At 44.8% G+C, this 23242-nt stretch overlaps 1 protein-coding gene across 5 annotated transcripts in view; it reads left to right on the top strand.

Annotated features, from left to right (window-relative positions):
- Positions 1–23242, top strand: part of sipa1l2a (signal-induced proliferation-associated 1like 2, genome duplicate a) — a 303115-nt gene that overhangs the window by 181206 nt on the left and 98667 nt on the right. For all 5 annotated transcript variants that reach the window (XM_090201691.1, XM_090201693.1, XM_090201694.1 and 2 more), the window contains exons 12-13: positions 8123–8397; positions 20630–20908. In XM_090201691.1, the coding sequence (XP_090057817.1) occupies positions 8123–8397; positions 20630–20908 (554 nt within the window). The remainder of the gene's footprint in view (positions 1–8122; positions 8398–20629; positions 20909–23242) is intronic.

Consider the following 23242-nt stretch of genomic DNA (forward strand, 5'->3'; position numbering starts at 1 on the left):
CCCGTAATAACAATACACAGGACGAGACCCGTAATAACAATACACAGGACGATACTCGTAATAACAATACATTGTTGTCCTATGGACAGAGTCTCCCACCTCAGTTGTAGATCTCTGCAGTTCATCCAGAGTGATCATGGGCCCTTGGCTGATCATGGCCTCTTGGCTGCATCTCTGATCAGTCTTCTCCTTGTATGAGCTGAAAGTTTAGAGGGACGGCCAGGTCTTGGTAGATTTGCAGTGGTCTGATACTCCTTCCATTTCAATATTATCGCTTGCACAGTGCTCCTTGGGATGTTTAACGCTTGGGAAATATTTTTGTATCCAAATCCGGCTTTAAACTTCTTCACAACAGTATCTCGGACCTGCCTGGTGTGTTCCTTGTTCTTCATGATGCTCTCTGCGCTTTTAACAGACCTCTGAGACTATCACAGTGCAGGTGCATTTATACGGAGACTTGATTACACACAGGTGGATTGTATTTATCATCATTAGTCATTTAGGTCAACATTGGATCATTCAGAGATCCTCACTGAATTTCTGGAGAGAGTTTGCTGCACTGAAAGTAAAGGGGCTGAATAATTTTGCACGCCCAATTTTTCAGTTTTTGATTTGTTAAAAAAGTTTTAAATATCCAATAAACGTCGTTCCACTTCATGATTGTGTCCCACTTGTTGTTGATTCTTCACAAAAAATTACAGTTTTATATCTTTATGTTTGAAGCCTGAAATGTGGCAAAAGGTCGCAAAGTTCAAGGGGGCCGAATACTTTCGCAAGGCACTGTATATAAAAAAAAAAAACTATATTCATTAATTCAGTCATTTATCCCAGCAGAGCAGACCAACATGCTCTCTCTGTTTGGATTGTCAGCAGGATAGTTTGACCCACTAGACCCCACTAATCTGCAGAGTGATTGAGGCAGGTTGGAGTGGGTGTGACTCTCAGCCTCTGAAACCTCAGACCGTTTCAGGGGGAGTGTTATTGTGGCTGCTAAAGTGCTCAGTCTACTATCTCACATTGAGCTGCAATCAGTAAGTGAAGGAGAAACAAACAGGAACAGACCACTCCATTAGTTCAATTTTTCATAACAGGAACATACCACTCGATTAGTTCAATTTATCATAACAGACCACTCTTTTAGTTCAGTTTATCATAACAGACCACTCTTTTAGTTCAGTTTATCATAACAGACCACTCTTTTAGTTCAGTTTATCATAACAGACCACTCCATTAGTTCAGTTTATCATAACAGACCACTCCATTAGTTCAGTTTATCATAACAGACCACTCTTTTAGTTCAGTTTATCATAACAGACCACTCTTTTAGTTCAGTTTATCATAACAGACCACTCTTTTAGTTCAGTTTATCATAACAGACCACTCCATTAGTTCAGTTTATCATAACAGACCACTCTTTTAGTTCAGTTTATCATAACAGACCACTCCATTAGTTCAGTTTATCATAACACACCACTCTTTTAGTTCAGTTTATCATAACAGACCACTCCATTAGTTCAGTTTATCATAACAGACCACTCCATTAGTTCAGTTCCCTAACCCTGTAGTGCTTTTCCACTCATGCCCGCGTTCATCATTGGGAACAAGCATTGTCCATGACGCAAACTGTTCAACCCCCTCTTGTTGGTGGCAGAGACCATTTTGCAGGTTTATAGCTCATTTCCACACCACAGAATTTATTTGCGATTTAAAAAAAATGAATTTCCTGCAATTCTACACATTTGGCCATGTCTCATGTGTGTTCATAGAGTATCTGAACGACAGTGGAGCCAAATGCTTGTTCTTCTAGTTCTGACAGTGCAGTAATATCCACAATAACTACCTAATAGACACAAATCTAAGTCCTTCCCTGTTGTTTGTAATAACACTTAAGATTTTCTGGTTTAACAATGTAAGAAATAATACATACATAACAAAATAGTGCATAGTTTCCTGAGGACTAGAAGGGAGGCGACCATCTCTGTCGGCTTCAATATCTGAGGTCTGCAATGACTAACAAGATATAAATATCTAAGGTCTGCAATGACTAACAAGATATAAATATCTAAGGTCAGCAATGACTAACAAGATATAAATATCTAAGGTCTGCAATGACTAACAAGATATAAATATCTAAGGTCTGCAATGACTAACAAGATATAAATATCTAAGGTCTGCAATGACTAACAAGATATAAATATCTAAGGTCTGCAATGACTAACAAGATATAAATATCTAAGGTCAGCAATGACTAACAAGATATAAATATCTAAGGTCAGCAATGACTAACAAGATATAAATATCTAAGGTCTGCAATGACTAACAAGATATAAATATCTAAGGTCAGCAATGACTAACAAGATATAAATATCTAAGGTCTGCAATGACTAACAAGATATAAATATCTAAGGTCTGCAATGACTAACAAGATATAAATATCTAAGGTCTGCAATGACTAACAAGATATAAATATCTAAGGTCAGCAATGACTAACAAGATATAAATATCTAAGGTCAGCAATGACTAACAAGATATAAATATCTAAGGTCAGCAATGACTAACAAGATATAAATATCTAAGGTCTGCAATGACTAACAAGATATAAATATCTAAGGTCAGCAATGACTAACAAGATATAAATATCTAAGGTCTGCAATGACTAACAAGATATAAATATCTAAGGTCAGCAATGACTAACAAGATATAAATATCTAAGGTCTGCAATGACTAACAAGATATAAATATCTAAGGTCAGCAATGACTAATATGGCAAGTGATGCACTATGCAATTTCGTAGCTGCACCTTGTGCATTCTACTATTACAACAAAGAGTAAGTTGAAAGTCGAACTGAGTTCATTCAAAAAAAGTTAAGATGTCTTCAGCAGTGAAGCTGGGTAAAACCATATTGTATTGGTTAGTGTTGATTATTACGGTTCAGCAGTGAAGCTGGCTAAAACCCTATTGTATTGGTTAGTGTTGATTATTACGGTTCAGCAGTGAAGCTGGCTAAAACCCTATTGTATTGGTTAGTGTTGATTATTACGGTTCAGCAGTGAAGCTGGGTTAAACCCTATTGTATTGGTTAGTGTTGAGTATTACGGTTCAGCAGTGAAGCTGGCTAAAACCCTATTGTATTGGTTAGTGTTGAGTATTACGGTTCAGCAGTGAAGCTGGCTAAAACCATATTGTATAGGTTAGTGTTGATTATTACGGTTCAGCAGTGAAGCTGGCTAAAACCCTATTGTATTGGTTAGTGTTGATTATTACGGTTCAGCAGTGAAGCTGGCTAAAACCCTATTGTATTGGTTCGTGTTGATTATTACGGTTCAGCAGTGTAGCTGGGTTAAACCCTATTTTATTGGTTAGTGTTGAGTATTACGGTTCAGCAGTGAAGCTGGCTAAAACCCTATTGTATTGGTTAGTGTTGAGTATTACGGTTCAGCAGTGAAGCTGGCTAAAACCCTATTGTATTGGTTAGTGTTGATTATTACGGTTCAGCACTGAAGCTGGCTAAAACCCTATTGTATTGGTTAGTGTTGATTATTACGGTTCAGCAGTGAAGCTGGGTAAAACCCTATTGTTTTGGTTGGTGTTGATTATTACGGTTTAGCAGTGAAGCTGGCTAAAACCCTATTGTATTGGTTAGTGTTGATTATTACGGTTCAGCAGTGAAGCTGGCAAAAACCCTATTGATCGCATGGAACTCCCTTCACAGTTTTATACAGAACCATGATCGCATGGAACTCCCTTCACAGATTTATATAGAGCCATGATCACATGGAGCTCCCTTCACAGATTTATATAGAGCCATGATCGCATGGAATTCCCTTCACAGATTTATATAGAGCCATGATCACATGGAGCTCCCTTCAGATTTATATAGAGCCATGATCACATGGAACTACCTTCAAAGATTTATATAGAGCCATGATCACATGGAGCTCCCTTCAGATTTATATAGAGCCATGATCACATGGAACTACCTTCAAAGATTTATATAGAGCCATGATCACATGGAACTACCTTCAAAGATTTATATAGAGCCATGATCACATGGAGCTCCCTTCAGATTTATATAGAGCCATGATCACATGGAACTACCTTCAAAGATTTATATAGAGCCATGATCACATGGAACTACCTTCACAGATTTATACAGAGCCATGATCGCATGGAACTACCTTCACAGATTTATATAGAGCCATGATCACATGGAACTACCTTCACAGATTTATATAGAGCCATGATGATATGGAACACCCTTCACAGATTTATATAGAGCCATGATCACATGGAACTACCTTCACAGATTTATATAGAGCCTTGACCGCATGGAACTACCTTCACAGATTTATATAGAGCCTTGACCGCATGGAACTACCTTCACAGATTTATACAGAGCCATGATCACATGGAACTACCTTCATAGATTTATACAGAGCCTTGACCCCATGGAACTACCTTCACAGATTTATATAGAGCCATGACCGCATGGAGCTCCGTTCCATTTCCAATTATTCAACAACTCATGGAATTATCAAGTGGTCTGAATTATTTCCGATGGCACTGTATCTCCCTGTCATATTACCTAATTTATGCAGCAGCATACAAGACATTTTCGGACTCACCTTGTTGTGTTGTGCTCACTTAGACTCACCTTGTTGTGTTGTGCTCACTTAGACTCACCTTGTTGTGCTCACTTAGACTCACCGTGTTGTGTTGTGCTCACTTAGACTCACCTTGTTGTGTTGTGCTCACTTAGACTCACCGTGTTGTGTTGTGCTCACTTAGACTCACCTTGTTGTGTTGTGCTCACTTAGACTCACCTTGTTGTGTTGTGCTCACTTAGACTCACCTTGTTGTGCTCACTTAGACTCACCTTGTTGTGTTGTGCTCACTTAGACTCACCTTGTTGTGTTGTGCTCACTTAGACTCACCTTGTTGTGCTCACTTAGACTCACCGTGTTGTGTTGTGCTCACTTAGACTCACCTTGTTGTGCTCACTTAGACTCACCGTGTTGTGTTGTGCTCACTTAGACTCACCTTGTTGTGTTGTGCTCACTTAGACTCACCTTGTTGTGTTGTGCTCACTTAGACTCACCTTGTTGTGCTGTGCTCACTTAGACTCACCTTGTTGTGCTCACTTAGACTCACCTTGTTGTGCTCACTTAGACTCACCTTGTTGTGTTGTGCTCACTTAGACTCACCTTGTTGTGTTGTGCTCACTTAGACTCACCTTGTTGTGCTCACTTAGACTCACCTTGTTGTGTTGTGCTCACTTAGACTCACCTTGTTGTGCTGTGCTCACTTAGACTCACCTTGTTGTGCTCACTTAGACTCACCTTGTTGTGCTCACTTAGACTCACCTTGTTGTGCTGTGCTCACTTAGACTCATCTTGTTGTGCTGTGCTCACTTAGACTCATCTTGTTGTGCTGTGCTCACTTACACTCACCTTGGTGTGCTGTGCTTCTCTGAGGCTATATCTGTTAGCTCTGTAATGTGCTCCTCTCTCTCCATCCCCGAGGCTATATCTGTTAGCTCTGTAATGTGCTCCTCTCTCTCCATCTCTGAGGCTATATCTGTTAGCTCTGGAATGTGCTCCTCTCTCTCCATCTCTGAGGCTATATCTGTTAGCTCTGTAATGTGCTCCTCTCTCTCCATCTCTGAGGCTATATCTGTTAGCTCTGTAATGTGCTCCTCTCTCTCCATCTCTGAGGCTATATCTGTTAGCTCTGTAATGTGCTCCTCTCTCTCCATCTCTGAGGCTATATCTGTTAGCTCTGGAATGTGCTCCTCTCTCTCCATCTCTGAGGCTATATCTGTTAGCTCTGTAATGTGCTCCTCTCTCCATCTCTGAGGCTATATCTGTTAGCTCTGTAATGTGCTCCTCTCTCTCCATCTCTGAGCCTATATATGTTAGCTCTGTAATGTGCTCCTCTCTCTCCATCTCTGAGGCTATATCTGTTAGCTCTGGAATGTGCTCCTCTCTCTCCATCTCTGAGGCTATATCTATTAGCTCTGTAATGTGCTGCTCTCTCTCCATCTCTGAGCCTATATATGTTAGCTCTGTAATGTGCTGCTCTCTCTACATCTCTGAGGCTATATCTGTTAGCTCTGTAATGTGCTCCTCTCTCTCCATCTCTGAGGCTATATCTATTAGCTCTGTAATGTGCTCCTCTCTCTCCATCTCTGAGGATATATCTGTTAGCTCTGTAATGTGCTCCTCTCTCTCCATCTCTGAGGCTATATCTGTTAGCTCTGTAATGTGCTCCTCTCTCTCCATCTCTGAGCCTATATATGTTAGCTCTGTAATGTGCTCCTCTCTCCATCTCTGAGGCTATATCTGTTAGCTCTGGAATGTGCTCCTCTCTCTCCATCTCTGAGGCTATATCTATTAGCTCTGTAATGTGCTGCTCTCTCTCCATCTCTGAGCCTATATATGTTAGCTCTGTAATGTGCTGCTCTCTCTCCATCTCTGAGGCTATATCTGTTAGCTCTGTAATGTGCTCCTCTCTCTCCATCTCTGAGGCTATATCTATTAGCTCTGTAATGTGCTGCTCTCTCTCCATCTCTGAGCCTATATCTGTTAGCTCTGTAATGTGCTCCTCTCTCTCCATCTCTGAGGCTATATCTGTTAGCTCTGTAATGTGCTCCTCTCTCTCCATCTCTGAGCCTATATATGTTAGCTCTGTAATGTGCTCCTCTCTCTCCATCTCTGAGGCTATATCTGTTAGCTCTGTAATGTGCTCCTCTCTCTCCATCTCTGAGGCTATATCTGTTAGCTCTGTAATGTGCTCCTCTTTCTCCATCTCTGAGGCTATATCTGTTAGCTCTGTAATGTGCTCCTCTTTCTCCATCTCTGAGGCTATATCTGTTAGCTCTGTAATGTGCTCCTCTCTCTCCATCTCTGAGGCTATATCTGTTAGCTCTGTAATGTGCTCCTCTTTCTCCATCTCTGAGGTTATATCTATTAGCTCTGTAATGTGCTCCTCTTTCTCCATCTCTGAGGCTATATCTGTTGCACCTCTTATTTTCTTCCGTCTGAATGAATTTCTTTACATTTATTTATTTATTTCACCTTTATTTAACCAGGTAGGGTAGTTGAGAACAAGTTTTAATTTGCAACTGCGACCTGGCCAAGATAAAGCAAAGCAGTTCGACACATACAACAACACAGAGTTACACATGGAGTAAACAAACATACAGTCAATAATACAGTAGAACAAAAAGTCTACATACAGTGAGTGCAAATGAGGTAAGTTAAGGAAATAAATAGGCCATGGTGGCGAAGTAATTACAATATAGCAATTAAACACTGGAATGGTAGATGTACAGAAGATGAATGTGCAAGTAGAGATACTGGGGTGCAAAGGAGCAAGATAAATAAATAAATACCAGTATGGGGATGAGGTAGGTAGATAGATGGGCTGTTTACAGATGGGCTTTGTACAGGTGCAGTGATCTGTGAGCTGCTCTGAGGGAGATATGAGTCTCCAGCTTCAGAGATTTTTGCAGTTCGTTCCAGTCATTGGCAGCAGAGAACTGGAAGGAAAGGCGGCCAAAGGAAGAATTGGCTTTTGGGGTGAACAGTGAGATATACCTGCTGGAGTGCGTGCTACGGGTGGGTGCTGCTATGGTGACCAGTGAGCTGAGATAAGGCGGGGCTTTACCCAGCAGAGACTTGTAGATGACCTGGAGCCAGTGGGTTTGGCGACCAGTATGAAGCGAGGGCCAACCAACGAGAGCGTACAGGTCGCAATGGTGGGTAGTGAATGGGGCTTTGGTGACTAAACGGATGGCACTGTGATAGACTGCATCCAGTCAGAGTTGTATGGCATTGAACCTCGTCTGGAGGCTGGTTAACACAATGTCCAAAGAAGGGCCAGATGTATACAGAATGGTTAAAAGTGTCTGTGTTGCTTTGTGTACATGCTACATCAGCCCAGGAAGAGATTTTCTATGTTTCAACTATTTATTCAGTGTGTTAGTGTCTTTCTCTATCTCACCCACTGTTACCATTAATTACAAGGTGGTTCTCTTCCTTCTTCCTTTGATCCAGATATGAACAATTGTCCTGCAACATGACCAGTCAGGGGACTGACTCTCTCTCTTCTTCTCTCCAGATAGTGACGCGTGGTTGTGAGACATCTGAGATGACACTGCGTCGGAACGCTCTGTGCCAGCTGGGTTTCCACGTCAACTTCGAGGGCATCGTTGCTGACGTTGAGGCCTTCGGGTTCGCTTGGAAGGCGGGGCTTCGCCAGGGTAGCCGATTGGTGGAGATCTGTAAGGTTGCCGTAGCAACGCTGACCCACGAACAGATGATCGACCTGCTGAGAACCTCCATCGCCGTCAAGGTGGTCATCATCCAGCCTCATGACGATGGAGCGCCACGCAGGTAACCTTTAACCCCTGACCCCTAACCTTACATCACTAACCCTTAACATTGACCTCTGCTGACCCCATACTCTACCCTCTCCTCCCCCAATGACTCATTGAAGCTAAATGTGCTTCTCTTTTGACTTGAATGCAGAACAGTCTGAGTCTGAGGTTAGTGTGACAAATCTGATGGTACTGTCCATGCTGCAACAGACAGCACAATGGCATAATATACAGTGGGGCAAAAAAGTATTTAGTAAGCCACCTATTGTGCAAGTTCTCTCACTTAAAAAGATGAGAGAGGCCTGTCATTTTCATCATAGGTACACTTCAACTATGACAGACAAAATGAGAAAAATAAATCCAGAAAATCACATTGTAGGATTTTTAATGAATTTATTTGCAAATTATGGTGGAAAATAAGTATTTGGTCACCTACAAACAAGCAAGATTTCTGGCTCTCAGAGACCTGTAACTTCTTCTTTAAGAGGCTCTTCAGGGACGTCGGAGCACCGCCTGTGTTTGTCTGCTTAGGGACGCCGGAGCACCACCGTGTTTGTCTGCTTAGGGACGCCGGAGCACTGCCCGTGTTTGTCTGCTTAGGGACGCCGGAGCACCGCCTGTGTTTGTCTGCTTAGGGACGCCGGAGCACCGCCTGTGTTTGTCTGCTTAGGGACGCCGAAGCACCGCCCGTGTTTGTCTGCTTAGGGACGCCGGAGCACCGCCTGTGTTTGTCTGCTTAGGGACGCCGGAGCACCGCCCGTGTTTGTCTGCTTAGGGACGCCGGAGCACCGCCTGTGTTTGTCTGCTTAGGGACGCCGGAGCACCGCCCGTGTTTGTCTGCTTAGGGACGCCGGAGCACCGCCTGTGTTTGTCTGCTTAGGGACGCCGGAGCACTGCCTGTGTTTGTCTGCTTAGGGACGCCGGAGCACCGCCTGTGTTTGTCTGCTTAGGGACGCCGGAGCACCGCCTGTGTTTGTCTGCTTAGGGACGCCGGAGCACCGCCTGTGTTTGTCTGCTTAGGGACGCCGGAGCACCGCCCGTGTTTGTCTGCTTAGGGACGCCGGAGCACCGCCCGTGTTTGTCTGCTTAGGGACGCCGGAGCACCGCCCGTGTTTGTCTGCTTAGGGACGCCGGAGCACCGCCCGTGTTTGTCTGCTTAGGGACGCCGGAGCACCGCCCGTGTTTGTCTGCTTAGGGACGTCGGAGCACCGCCTGTGTTTGTCTGCTTAGGGACGCCGGAGCACTGCCTGTGTTTGTCTGCTTAGGGACGCCGGAGCACCGCCTGTGTTTGTCTGCTTAGGGACGCCGGAGCACCGCCTGTGTTTGTCTGCTTAGGGACGCCGGAGCACCGCCCGTGTTTGTCTGCTTAGGGACGCCGGAGCACCGCCTGTGTTTGTCTGCTTAGGGACGCCGGAGCACCGCCTGTGTTTGTCTGCTTAGGGACGCCGGAGCACCGCCAGTGTTTGTCTGCTTAGGGACGCCGGAGCACCGCCTGTGTTTGTCTGCCGGAGCACCGCTAATCTAACTGAAAGAGGAAACTAGTTCAGCTGGGTCTCTGTGGGAGAGAGAGATGAAAGTCAGAGTTAAACCCTAGCTTCATTTCCACAGCGCATCTTTAATCCAATCTGAATGTGATTCTCAGAACTGTGTGGAAAGATGAAGGACTGCCTTTAGTTTGTGACAGTAAGTATTGTGTCAGAGACAGTTGACGATCACCTCCCTAACTCCCCCTCACTCCTCCCGGACTCCCCCTGACTCCCCCTCACACTCCCTCACTCCTCCCTGACTCCCCCAGAATCCTACCTCACTCCTCCCTGACTCCCCCTGACTCCCGCTGACACACCCTCACTCCTCCCTGACTCCCCCTGACTCCCCCTGAATCCCACCTCACTCCTCCCTGACTCCCCCTGACTCCCCCTGAATCCCACCTCACTCCTCCCTGACTCCCCCTGAATCCCACCTCACTCCTCCCTGACTCCCCCTAACTCTCCCTGACTCTTCCTGACTCTTCCTGACTCCCCCTGAGTCCCCCTGACTCTCCCTGACTCTCCCTGACTCCCCCTGACTCACCCTGACACTCCCTGACTCCCCCTGACACTCCCTGACCCCCCCTGACTCCCCCTGAATCCCACCTCACTCCCCCTGACTCCCCCTGACACTCCCTGACTCCCCCTGACTCCCCCTGACTCCCCCTCACTCCTCTCTGACTCCCCCTGAATCCCACCTCACTCCTCCATGACTCCCCCTGACTCCCCCTGACTCTCCCTGACTCCCCCTGACTCCCCCTGAGTCCCACCTCACTCCTCCCTGACTCCCCCTGACTCCCCCTGAATCCCACCTCACTCCTCCCTGACTCCCCCTGACTCCCCCTGACTCTCCCTGACACTCCCTGACTCCCCCTGACTCCCCCTGAATCCCACCTCACTCCTCCCTGACTCCCCCTGACTCCCCCTGACTCCCCCTGACTCTCCCTGACACTCCCTGACTCCCCCTGACTCCCCCTGAATCCCACCTCACTCCCCCTGACACCCCAAGACTCTCCCTGTCTCCCCCTGACTCCCCCTCACTCCTCCCTGACTCCCCCCTGACTCCCCCGACTCCCCCTGACTCCCCCTCACTCCCTCTGACTCCTCTCTCAAACCCCACATGCCTCCCCCTCACTCCCCCTGACTCCCCCCTCAATCCCCCTCAATCCCCCTGACTCCCCTTACTCCTCCCTGGCTCCCCCCTCAATCCCCCTCAATCCCCCTGACTACCCTTACTCCTCCCTGACTCCTCCCTGACTCCTCCCTCAATCCCCCTGACTACCCTTACTCCTCCCTGACTCCTCCTGACTCCTCCCTCAATCTCCCCTGACTCCTCCCTCAATCCCCCCTGACTCCTCCCTCAATCCCCCTGACTACCCTTACTCCACCCTGACTCCTCCCTCAATCCCCCCTGACTCCTCCCTCAATCCCCCCTGACTCCTCCCTCAATCCCCCCGGACTCCTCCCTCAATCCCCCCTGACTCCTCCCTCAATCCCCCCTGACTCCTCCCTCAATCCCCCTGACTCCCCTTACTCCTCCCTGACTCCTCCCTCAATCCCCCCTGCCTCCCCTTACTCCTCCCTGACTCCTCCCTCAATCCCCCCTGACTCCCCTTACTCCTCCCTGACTCCTCCCTCAATCCCCCCTGCCTCCCCTTACTCCTCCCTGACTCCTCCCTCAATCCCCCCTGACTCTCCTTACTCCTCCCTGACTCCTCCCTGACTCCTCCCTGACTCCTCCCTCAATCCCCCTGCCTCCTTAATGTTTTGTACACTCAGGGTATTTACTTTTAAGCCTTTTAAATCATATTAATTTCATTACCTTTTAAAATGGTGATGAGGCCAGGCTGCCACAAAAATATATAGATTAATGTAAACCCCCCAAAATATATATATACGTTTTATATATGGTCGGGAGTTTGCATACACCTTGGCCAAACACATTTAAACTCAGTATTTCACAATTTCTGACATTTAATCCTAGTAAAAATTCCCACCACTTTCCCACAATAAGTTGGGTGCATTTTGGCCCATTCCTCCTCACAGAGCTGGTGTAACTGAGTCAGGTTTGTAGGCCTCCTTGCTCGCACATGCTTTTTCAGTTCTGCCCGCAAATTTTCTATAGGATTTGAGTTCAGGGCTTTGTGATGCAACCAAGCTTAAACTTCTTGACTGATGTCTTGAGATGTTGCTTCAATATATCCATATCATTTTCTTCTCTCATGATGCCATATATTTTGTGAGGTGCACCAGTCCCTCCTGCAGCAAAGCACCCCCAAAACATGATGCTACCACCCCCGTGCTTCAAGGTAGAGATGGTGTTCTTCAGCATGCAAGCCTCCCCCTTTGTCCTCCAAACATAACGATGGTCATTATGGCCAAACAGTTCTATTTTTGTTTCATCAGACCAGAGGACGTTTCTCCAAAAAGTAATATCTTTCTCCCCATGTGTAGTTGCAAACCGTAGTCTGGCTTTTATATGGTTGTTTTGGAGCAGGACTTTTCTGCTAAAAAATACATATAAATACACAGTTGAATGATTTTCTCTTTTATATAGAGTGCTGTATAATATACAATTGAGGTTGGAAGTCTTGTCTCTATTAACCCGGTTCCCATTCCCCCTGATTAGTATACGTATACAGTTGAAGTCAGGATTACATACAATTAGGTTGGAGTCATTAAAACTCGTTTTTCAACCACTCCACAAATTTCTTATTAACAAACCATAATTTTGGCAAGTTGGTTAGGACATCTACTTTGTGCATGACACAAGTAATTTTTCGTCAATTGTTTACAGACAGATTATTTCACTTATAATTCACTGTATCACAATTCCAGTGGGTCAGAAGTTTACATACAAGTTGACTGTGCCTTTAAACAGCTTGGAAAATTTCTGAAAATTATGTCATGGCTTTAGAAGCTTCTGATAGGCTAACTGCCATATTTTGAGTCAATTGGAGGTGTACCTGATTTCAAGGTCTACCTTCAAACTCAGTGCCTCTTTGCTTGACATCATGGGAAAATCAAAAGAAATCAGCAAAGATCTCAGAAAAAGAGTTGTAGACCTCCACAAGTCTGGTTCATCCTTGGGAGAAATTTCAAAACGCCCGAAGGTACCACATTCATCTGTACAAACAATAGTACGCAAGTATAAACACCATGGGACCACACAGCCGTCATACCACTCTGGAAGGAGACGTGTACTGTCTCCTAGAGGTGAACGTACTTTGGTGCGAAAAGTGCAAATCAATCCCAGAACAACAGCAAAAGACCTTGTGAAGATGCTGGAGGAAACAGGTACAAAATTATCTATAGCCACAGTAAAATTAGTCCTATATCGACATAACCTGAAATGCCGCTCAGCAAGGAAAAAGGCACTGCTCCAAAACCACCATTAAAAAAGCCAGACTACGGTTTGTAACTGCACATGGGGACAAAATATGATACTTTTTGGAGAAATGTCCTCTGGTCTGATGAAACAAAAGTAGAACTGTTTGGCCATAATGACATCAATAGGTTTGGAGGAAAATGTTTTATTTTATTTTTTTTATTTCACCTTTATTTAACCAGGTAGGCTAGTTGAGAACAAGTTCTCATTTGCAACTGCGACCTGGCCAAGATAAGGCATAGCAGTGTGAACAGACAACACAGAGTTACACATGGAGTAAACAATTAACAAGTCAATAACACAGTAGAAAAAAGGGGAGTCTATATATACATTGTGTGCAAAAGGCATGAGAAGGTAGGCAAATAATTACAATTATGCAGATTAACACTGGAGTGATAAATGATCAGATGGTTATGTACAGGTAGAGATATTGGTGTGCAAAAGAGCAGAAAAATAAAAATAAATAAATAAAAACAGTATGGGGATGAGGTAGGTGAAAATGGGTGGGCTATTTACCAATAGACTATGTACAGCTGCAGCGATCGGTTAGCTGCTCAGATAGCAGATGTTTGAAGTTGGTGAGGGAGATAAAAGTCTCCAACTTCAGCGATTTTTGCAATTCGTTCCAGTCACAGGCAGCAGAGAACTGGAACGAAAGGCGGCCAAATGAGGTGTTGGCTTTAGGGATGATCAGTGAGATACACCTGCTGGAGCGCGTGCTACGGATGGGTGTTGCCATCGTAACCAGTGAACTGAGATAAGGCGGAGCTTTACCTAGCATGGACTTGTAGATGACCTGGAGCCAGTGGGTCTGGCGACGAATATGTAGCGAGGGCCAGCCGACTAGAGCATACAAGTCGCAGTGGTGGGTGGTATAAGGTGCTTTAGTGACAAAACGGATGGCACTGTGATAAACTGCATCCAGTTTGCTGAGTAGAGTGTTGGAAGCAATTTTGTAGATGACGTCGCCGAAGTCGAGGATCGGTAGGATAGTCAGTTTTACTAGGGTAAGTTTGGCGGCGTGAGTGAAGGAGGCTTTGTTGCGGAATAGAAAGCCGACTCTTGATTTGATTTTCGATTGGAGATGTTTGATATGGGTCTGGAAGGAGAGTTTAGAGTCTAGCCAGACACCTAGGTACTTATAGATGTCCACATATTCAAGGTCGGAACCATCCAGGGTGGTGATGCTGGTCAGGCGTGCGGGTGCAGGGGGAGGCTTGCAAGCTGAAGAACACCATCCCAACCATGAAGTACGGGGGTGGCAGCATCATGTTGTGGGGGTGCTTTGCTGCAGGAGATCTGGTGCACTTCACAAAATAGATGGCATCATGAGGTGGACAATTATGTGGCTATGCCGAAGCAACATCTCAAGACATCAGTCAGGAAGTTAAAGCTTGGTCCCGAATTGGTCTTCCAAATGGACAATGACCCCAGGCATACTTCCAAAGTTGTGGCAAAATGGCTTAAGGACAACAAAGTCAAGGTATTGGAGTGGCCATGACAAAGCCCTGACCTCAAGCCTATAGAACATTTGTGGGCAGAACTGAAAAAGCGTGTGTGAGCAAGGAGGCCTACAAATCTGACTCAGTTACACCAGCTCTGTCAGGAGGAATGGGCCAAAATTCACCCAACTTATCGTGGGAAGCTTGTGGAAGGCTACCCGAAATGTTTGACCCAAGTTAAATAATTTAAAGGCAATGCTATCAAATATTAATTGAGTGTATGTAATCTTCTGACCCACTGGGAATGTGATGAAAGAAATACAAGCTGAAATAAATCATTCTCTCTACTATTATTCTGACATTTCACATTCTTAAAATAAAGTGGTGATCCTATCTGACCTATGACAGGGAATTTTTACTAGGATTAAATGTCAGGATTTGTGAAAAACTGAGTTTAAATGTATTTGGCTAAGGTGTATGTAAACTTCTAACTTCAACTGTATATATGAGATGAGTAAACCGGTATGTAAACATATATGTATATATATATTTTCAATTGGCTCAGAACAGTGCAGCACGGCTGACCCTTGGATGTACACAGCGAGCTACGATTAATGATATGCATGTCAATCTCTCCTGGCTCAAAGTGGAGGAGAGATTGGCTTCATCACTACTTGTATTTATGAGAGTTGTTGACAAGCTGAATGTACTGAGCTGTCTGTCTAAACTACTGGCACACAGCTCAGACACCCATGCATACCCCACAAGCCATGCCACCAGAGATCTCTTCACAGTCCCCGAGTCCAGAACAGACTATGGGATGGCACACAGTACTACATAGAGCCATGACTACATGTAACTCTATTCCACAGTACTACATAGAGCCATGACTACATGGAACTCTATTCCACAGTACTACATAGAGCCATGACTACATGGAACTCTATTCCACAGTACTACATAGAGCCATGACTACATGGAACTCTATTCCACATCAGATAACTGATGCAAGCAATACAATTAGATAACACGACAACATACGCACTATACACACGTGCACATGGATGTTGTGTTGTAGATATGTGGTAGTAGAGTAGGGTCCTGAGGGCACACACTTAGTGTGTTGTAGATATGTGGTAGTAGAGTAGGGTCCTGAGGGCACACACTTAATGTATTGTAGAGTAGTGGTAGTAGAGTAGTGGTCTGAGGTAACACACTTAATGTGTTGTAGATATGTGGTAGTAGAGTAGTGGTCTGAGGACACACACTTAGTGTGTTGTAGATATGTGGTAGTGGAGTAGTGGCCTGAGGACACACACTTAGTGTGTTGTAGATATGTGGTAGTGGAGTAGTGGCCTGAGGGCTGTTATACAGGTACAGAGGGGAAATATCCCCTCTCCCATTGGTCTCCAGAGTAGTTAGCTGTAGTGGAACAGAGGGGAAGTGTCTCCTCTCCCAGTGGTCTCCAGAGTAGTTAGCTGTAGTGGAACAGAGGGGAAATATCTCCTCTCCCATTGGTCTCCAGAGTAGTTAGCTGTAGTGGAACAGAGGGGAAATATCTCCTCTCCCATTGGTCTCCAGAGTAGTTAGCTGTAGTGGAACAGAGGGGAAGTGACTCCTCTCCCAGTGGTCTCCAGAGTAGTTAGCTGTAGTGGAACAGAGGGAAATGTCTCCTCTCCCAGTGGTCTCCAGAGTAGTTAGCTGTAGTGGAACAGAGGGAAAATGTCTCCTCTCCCAGTGGTCTCCAGAGTAGTTAGCTGTAGTGTAACAGAGGGGAAATATCTCCTCTCCCATTGGTCTCCAGAGTAGTTAGCTGTAGTGGAACAGAGGGAAATGTCTCCTCTCCCAGTGGTCTCCAGAGTAGTTAGCTGTAGTGGAACAGAGGGGAAGTGACTCCTCTCCCAGTGGTCTCCAGAGTAGTTAGCTGTAGTGGAACAGAGGGAAATGTCTCCTCTCCCAGTGGTCTCCAGAGTAGTTAGCTGTAGTGGAACAGAGGGAAAATGTCTCCTCTCCCAGTGGTCTCCAGAGTAGTTAGCTGTAGTGGAACAGAGGGGAAATATCCCCTCTCCCATTGGTCTCCAGAGTAGTTAGCTGTAGTGGAACAGAGGGGAAGTGACTCCTCTCCCAGTGGTCTCCAGAGTAGTTAGCTGTAGTGGAACAGAGGGGAAATATCTCCTCTCCCATTGGTCTCCAGAGTAGTTAGCTGTAGTGGAACAGAGGGGAAGTGACTCCTCTCCCAGTGGTCTCCAGAGTAGTTAGCTGTAGTGGAACAGAGGGAAATGTCTCCTCTCCCAGTGGTCTCCAGAGTAGTTAGCTGTAGTGGAACAGAGGGAAAATGTCTCCTCTCCCAGTGGTCTCCAGAGTAGTTAGCTGTAGTGTAACAGAGGGGAAATATCTCCTCTCCCATTGGTCTCCAGAGTAGTTAGCTGTAGTGGAACAGAGGGAAATGTCTCCTCTCCCAGTGGTCTCCAGAGTAGTTAGCTGTAGTGGAACAGAGGGAAAATGTCTCCTCTCCCAGTGGTCTCCAGAGTAGTTAGCTGTAGTGTAACAGAGGGGAAATATCTCCTCTCCCATTGGTCTCCAGAGTAGTTAGCTGTAGTGGAACAGAGGGGAAATGTCTCCTCTCCCAGTGGTCTCCAGAGTAGTTAGCTGTAGTGGAACAGAGGGAAAATGTCTCCTCTCCCAGTGGTCTCCAGAGTAGTTAGCTGTAGTGGAACAGAGGGGAAATGTCTCCTCTCCCAGTGGTCTCCAGAGTAGTTAGCTGTAGTGGAACAGAGGGAAAATGTCTCCTCTCCCAGTGGTCTCCAGAGTAGTTAGCTGTAGTGTAACAGAGGGGAAATATCTCCTCTCCCAGTGGTCTCCAGAGTAGTTAGCTGTAGTGTAACAGAGGGGAAATATCTCCTCTCCCAGTGGTCTCCAGAGTAGTTAGCTGTAGTGTAACAGAGGGGAAATATCTCCTCTCCCACTGATGAAGATGCCCTTGACCTCTTTATGATGATCTCTGTCTAGTGAGATGCCAAATATAAAAAATTCTGATTTGAAACAGGTGTTTCCTTTGAGTACTTTACTAACCTCTGGGCTTCTCCCTCCCTCCCCCCCTCCCTCCCTCCCTCCCTCCCTCCCTCCCTCCCTCCCTCCCTCATATTCCTGTTTGACCTTAAATTAATATACTTCTTCTCTCTCTCTCTCTCTCTCTCTCTCTCTCTCTCTCTCTCTCTCTCTCTCTCTCTATCTCTATGTCTGTCTCTCTCTGTCTCTGTCTCTCTATGTCTCTATCTTTATCTCTCTCTGTCTCTCTCTCTGTCTGTCTCTCTCTATGTCTCTCTCTATGTCTCTATCTCTCTCTCTATCTCTATGTCTGTCTCTCTCTATGTCTCTAATGTTCAAAACAATAAAGACATTGCAAATGTTTATCTCTATGTCTCTCTCTCTCGCAAGTTCTTTATTACTTACATTGTCAAAGTATACATATCGAAAAATAAAAATATATATTTATATATAAAATATATATATTTATATATAAATAAATGGTGGGACCAACAGCAATAATAATAGTAGTAGTGGACATGGGATAACCATTAACAACAACTTCAACAACAATATTAATGAGAACAACAATACATTAAATCAATGGTAGTAGGCCAGTGTCAACATGACTGAGAAGACACATGACCTGGTAGTAGATCAGTGTCAACATGACTGAGAAGACACATGACCTGGTAGTAGACCAGTGTCAACATGACTGAGAAGACACATGACCTAGTAGTAGACCAGTGTCAGCATGACCGAAAAGACACATGACCTGGTAGTAGACCAGTGTCAACATGACTGAGAAGACACATGACCTGGTAGTAGACCAGTGTCAGCATGACTGAGAAGACACATGACCTAGTAGTAGACCAGTGTCAGCATGACCGAAAAGACACATGACCTGGTAGTAGACCAGTGTCAACATGACTGAGAAGACACATGACCTGGTAGTGGACCAGTGTCAACATGACTGAGAAGGCACATGACGTGGTATGAAAGACAAAACAAGATGGGAAATATTATCGACATTACTTTGCACTTTTCACTGGCGGAGAGTTGTGGCAGGAGGACACATATTTGGCTGCCAAAACTGCACATTTAGGCTTTTCACCCAATAAATATTTGATTTTTTTCTTCATCTTTCATAGTTTCAAATTCTTTGTATTGAATTATAATTTTGGGAAAGAAATATTCTTTTAGGTCTGAGTATTTGTCACAGTGCAATAGGAAATGCAGCTCTGTCTCTACCTCTCCCCTGGAGTGAGCACAGCCTGTGACGACCGGTCTCTATAGCCAGACTGTCCTCTCTGGGCAGCCAGGTTTGTCTGTGACGACCGGTCTCTATAGCCAGACTGTCCTCTCTGGGCAGCCAGGTTTGTCTGTGATGACCGGTCTCTATAGCCAGACTGTCCTCTCTGGGCAGCCAGGTTGGTCTGTGACGACCGGTCTCTATAGCCAGACTGTCCTCTTTGGGCAGCCAGATTTGTCTGTGACGACCAGTCTCTATAGCCAGACTGTCCTCTCTGGGCAGCCAGGTTTGTCTGTGATGACCGGTCTCTATAGCCAGACTGTGCTCACTGAGTCTTTACCTAGTCAGTGTTTTCCTCAGTTTTCTATCAGTCACAGTGGTCAGATAGTCTGCCACCATGTACTGTCTCTTTAGAGACAAATAGAATTGAAGTTTACTTTGATTTTTTGTGGTGTCTTTCTAAAAGATGATATATTTTTATTTTTGTTTTGTGATGATTTGGTTGGGTCAGATTTTCTGAGTGCTGTCCTGAGGCTCTATGAGGTTGGTTTGGGTTAGTGAATTGAGCCTCAGAACCAGCTGGCTGACTGCTGTCCTGAGGCTCTATGGGGTTGGTTTGGGTTAGTGAACTGAGCCTCAGAACCAGCTGGCTGAGTGCTGTCCTGAGGCTCTATGGGGTTGGTTTGGGTTGGTGAATTGAGCCTCAGAACCAGCTGGCTGAGTGCTGTCCTGAGGCTCTATGGGGTTGGTTTGGGTTGGTGAACTGAGCCTCAGAACCAGCTGGCTGAGGGGACTCTTCTCTTGTTTCATCTCTTGACATTGTAGAGCTGTGTGATGGAATGTTTTGGGGTCACTTGTTTTTAGATGGTTGTAAAATTTGATGGCTCTTTTTTCTATTCGAATGAGTAGGGGGTATTGGCCCAATTCTGCTCTACATGTGTTATTTTGAGTTTTTCTTTGCACTTACAATACAGTCTTGCAAAACTCTGCATGCAGTATTTCAATTGGATGTTTGTTCCCTTTGGTAAATTCGTACTGATTGAACATTTTTGAGACAGATTCTAATTGGAATTCTTCCTTTTAATGGCATAGAATGCTCTTCTTGCTTTGTCTCTCAGCTCATTCACAGCCATGTGAAAGCTACCTGTGTTGTTGATATTTAGTTCTAGATATGTGTAGTTTTTGTGTGTTCTAATAGAACTGTGTCCAAATATAATTTATATTTGTTTATTATTTCCGGATTTTTTTTTGAATATCATTATATATATTTTTTTTTAGGTTAACGGTCAGAGCCCAGGTCTGACAGAACCTGTGGAGACGATCTAGGTGCTGCTGTAACCCCTCTTTAGTGGGAGACAGCAGCACCAGGTCATCTGCGTACAGCAGACACTTGATTTCAGTGATGTGTAGGGTGATACCAGGTGCTGCCGATTCTTCTAATGTTTTTGCCTATTCATTAATGTAGATGTTAAATAGTGTTGGGCTTATTGGGCAGCCCTGTTTCACTCCCCGTCCCTGAGTCTCTCTCTCTCTCTCTCTCTTTATGTCTTTGTCTATGTCTATGTCTCTCTCTCTCTCTCTCTCTCTCTCTCTCTCTCTCTCTCTCTCTCTAGGGGATGTTCTGAGCTGTACCGTATCCCAATGGTAGAGTATAAATTGGACAGTGAGGGGACGCCATGTGAGTACAAGACCCCATTTAGACGAAACACCACCTGGCACAGGGTACCCACGTCAGCAGGTCAGCCGTCCAATCCCAACACCCGGTGCTCCCCCACCCAGAGACACCCCGACCGGGCAGGCAGAGACAGGATGGGACAGCAGGTCCTTCAGCAGGGACAGACTGCTATCCCACGATCCACCTCCTTCGATAGAAAGCTGCCAGATGGATCCAGGTAAGGAGCTGAGCACCTGGACAAACCTTACAATGTGTTTATCCTGTTCTCACACTCTTTCTCTATTTCTCTTTCTCTTTCTCTCTCTCTCTCTCTCGCTCTCTCTGTTTCGCTTAACTCTCTTTCCTTCTCTCTCTCTCTCTCTGTCTCTCGCTTTCTGTTGCACCCACTCTTTTACTCTCACGATCACAATTTATCTCTCTCTCTCACACACACACAATCACTCTCTCACAATCTCAATCACTCTCCTTCTCTCTCCTCCCCATCTCTCAATTCAATTCAATTCAAGGGGCTTTATTGGCATGGGAAACACATGTTAACATTGCCAAAGCAAGTGAGGTAGATAATATACAAAAGTGAAATAAACAATCAAAATTCACAGTAAACATTAAAACTTCTTAGAGCTGCAATCCCGTTAACGGGATCGATGTGACAGCAGCCAGTGAAATTCAAAACAACAGAAATATCATAATTAAAATTCCTCAAACATACATGTATCTTCTAACGTTTTAAAGGTAATCTTGTTGTTAATCCCACCACAGTCTCCGATTTCATATAGGCTTTACAGCGAAAGCTGCACAAATGATTACGTTAGGTCACCACCAAGCCACAGAAAAACACAGCCATTTTTCCAGTCGAAGATAGGACTCACAAAAGGCACAAATACAGATAAAATGAATCACTAACCTTTGAAGCCTTAGGAAGTGCAACATAACCGATATCCCACTGTGTATTCAATAGGGGCTGGGTTGAAAATCGACCAACCTCAGATTTCACACTTCCTGTTTGGATTTCTTCTCAGGATTTTGCCTGCTAAGTAAGTTCTGTTATACTCACAGACATCATTCAAACAGTTTTAGAAACTTCAGAGTGTTTTCTATCCAATACTAATAATAATATGCTGGGACTGAGGAGCAGGCCGTTTACTCTGGGCACCTCTGTGCACCTTTCATCCAAGCTACTCAATACTGCCCCTGCAGCCATAAGAAGTTTAAACATACAGAAGTTTCAAAAGAATAAAGACATTACAAATGTCATATTATGTATATATACAGGGTTGTAACAATGTACAAAGGGTTAAAGTACAAAAGGGAAAATAAATAAGCATAAATATGGGTTGTATTTACAATGGTGTTTGTTCTTCACTGGTTTACCTTTTCTTGTGGCAACAGGTCACAAATCTTGCTGTGGAGATGGCACATTGTGGTATTTCACCCAGTAGATATTGGAGTTTAGCAAAATTGGGTTTGTTTTCAAATTCTTTGCGGATCTGTGTAATCTGAGGGAAATATGTGTCTCTAATATAGTCATACATTGAGCAGGAGGTTAGGAAGTGCAGCTCAGTTTCCACCTCATTTTGTGGGCAGTGTGCACATAGTCTGTCTTTTCTTGAGAGCCAGGTCTGCCTATGGCCGCCTTTCTCAATAGCAAGGCTATGCTCACTGATTCTGTACATAGTCAAAGCTTTCCTTAACTTTGGGTCAGTCACAGTGGTCAGGTATTCTGCCACTGTGTACTCTCTGCTTAGGGCCAAATAGCATTCTAGTTTGCTCTGTTTTTTTGTTAATTCTTTCCAATGTGTCAAGTAATTCTCTTTTTGTTTTCTCATGATTTGGTTGGGTCTAATTGTGCTGCTGTCCTGGGGCTCTGTAGGGTGTGTTTGTGTTTGTGAACAGAGCCCCAGGACCAGCTTGCTTAGGGGACTCTTCTCCAGGTTCATCTCTCTGTAGGTGATGGCTTTGTTATGGAAGGTTTGGGAATCGCTTCCTTTTAGGTGGTTATAGAATTTAACGGCTCTTTTCTGGATTTTGATAATTAGTGGGTATCGGCTTAATTCTGCTCTGCATGCATTATTTGGTGTTCTACATTGTACACGGAGGATATTTTTGCAGAATTCTGCGTGCAGAGTCTCAATTTGGTGTTTGTCCCATTTTGTGAAGTCTTGGTTGGTGAGCAGACCCCAGACCTCACAACCATAAAGGGCAATGGGCTCTATGACTGATTCAAGTATTTTTAGCCAAATCCTAATTGGTATGTTGAAATTTATGTTCCTTTTGATGGCATAGAATGCCCTTCTTGCCTTGTCTCTCAGATCGTTCACAGCTTTGTGGAAGTTACCTGTGGCGCTGATGTTTAGGCCAAGGTATGTATAGTTTTTTGTGTGCTCTAGGGCAACAATGTCTAGATGGAATTTGTATTTGTGGTCCTGGTGACTGGACCTTTTTTGGAACACCATTATTTTGGTCTTACTGAGATTTACTGTCAGGGCCCAGGTCTGACAGAATCTGTGCATAAGATCTAGGTGCTGCTGTAGGCCCTCCTTGGTTGGTGACA

This window comes from Oncorhynchus mykiss, chromosome 16, assembly GCF_057628025.1.
Source record: "Oncorhynchus mykiss isolate SJ-2025 chromosome 16, ASM5762802v1, whole genome shotgun sequence".
NCBI classification, from domain to species: Eukaryota; Metazoa; Chordata; class Actinopteri; order Salmoniformes; family Salmonidae; genus Oncorhynchus; species Oncorhynchus mykiss.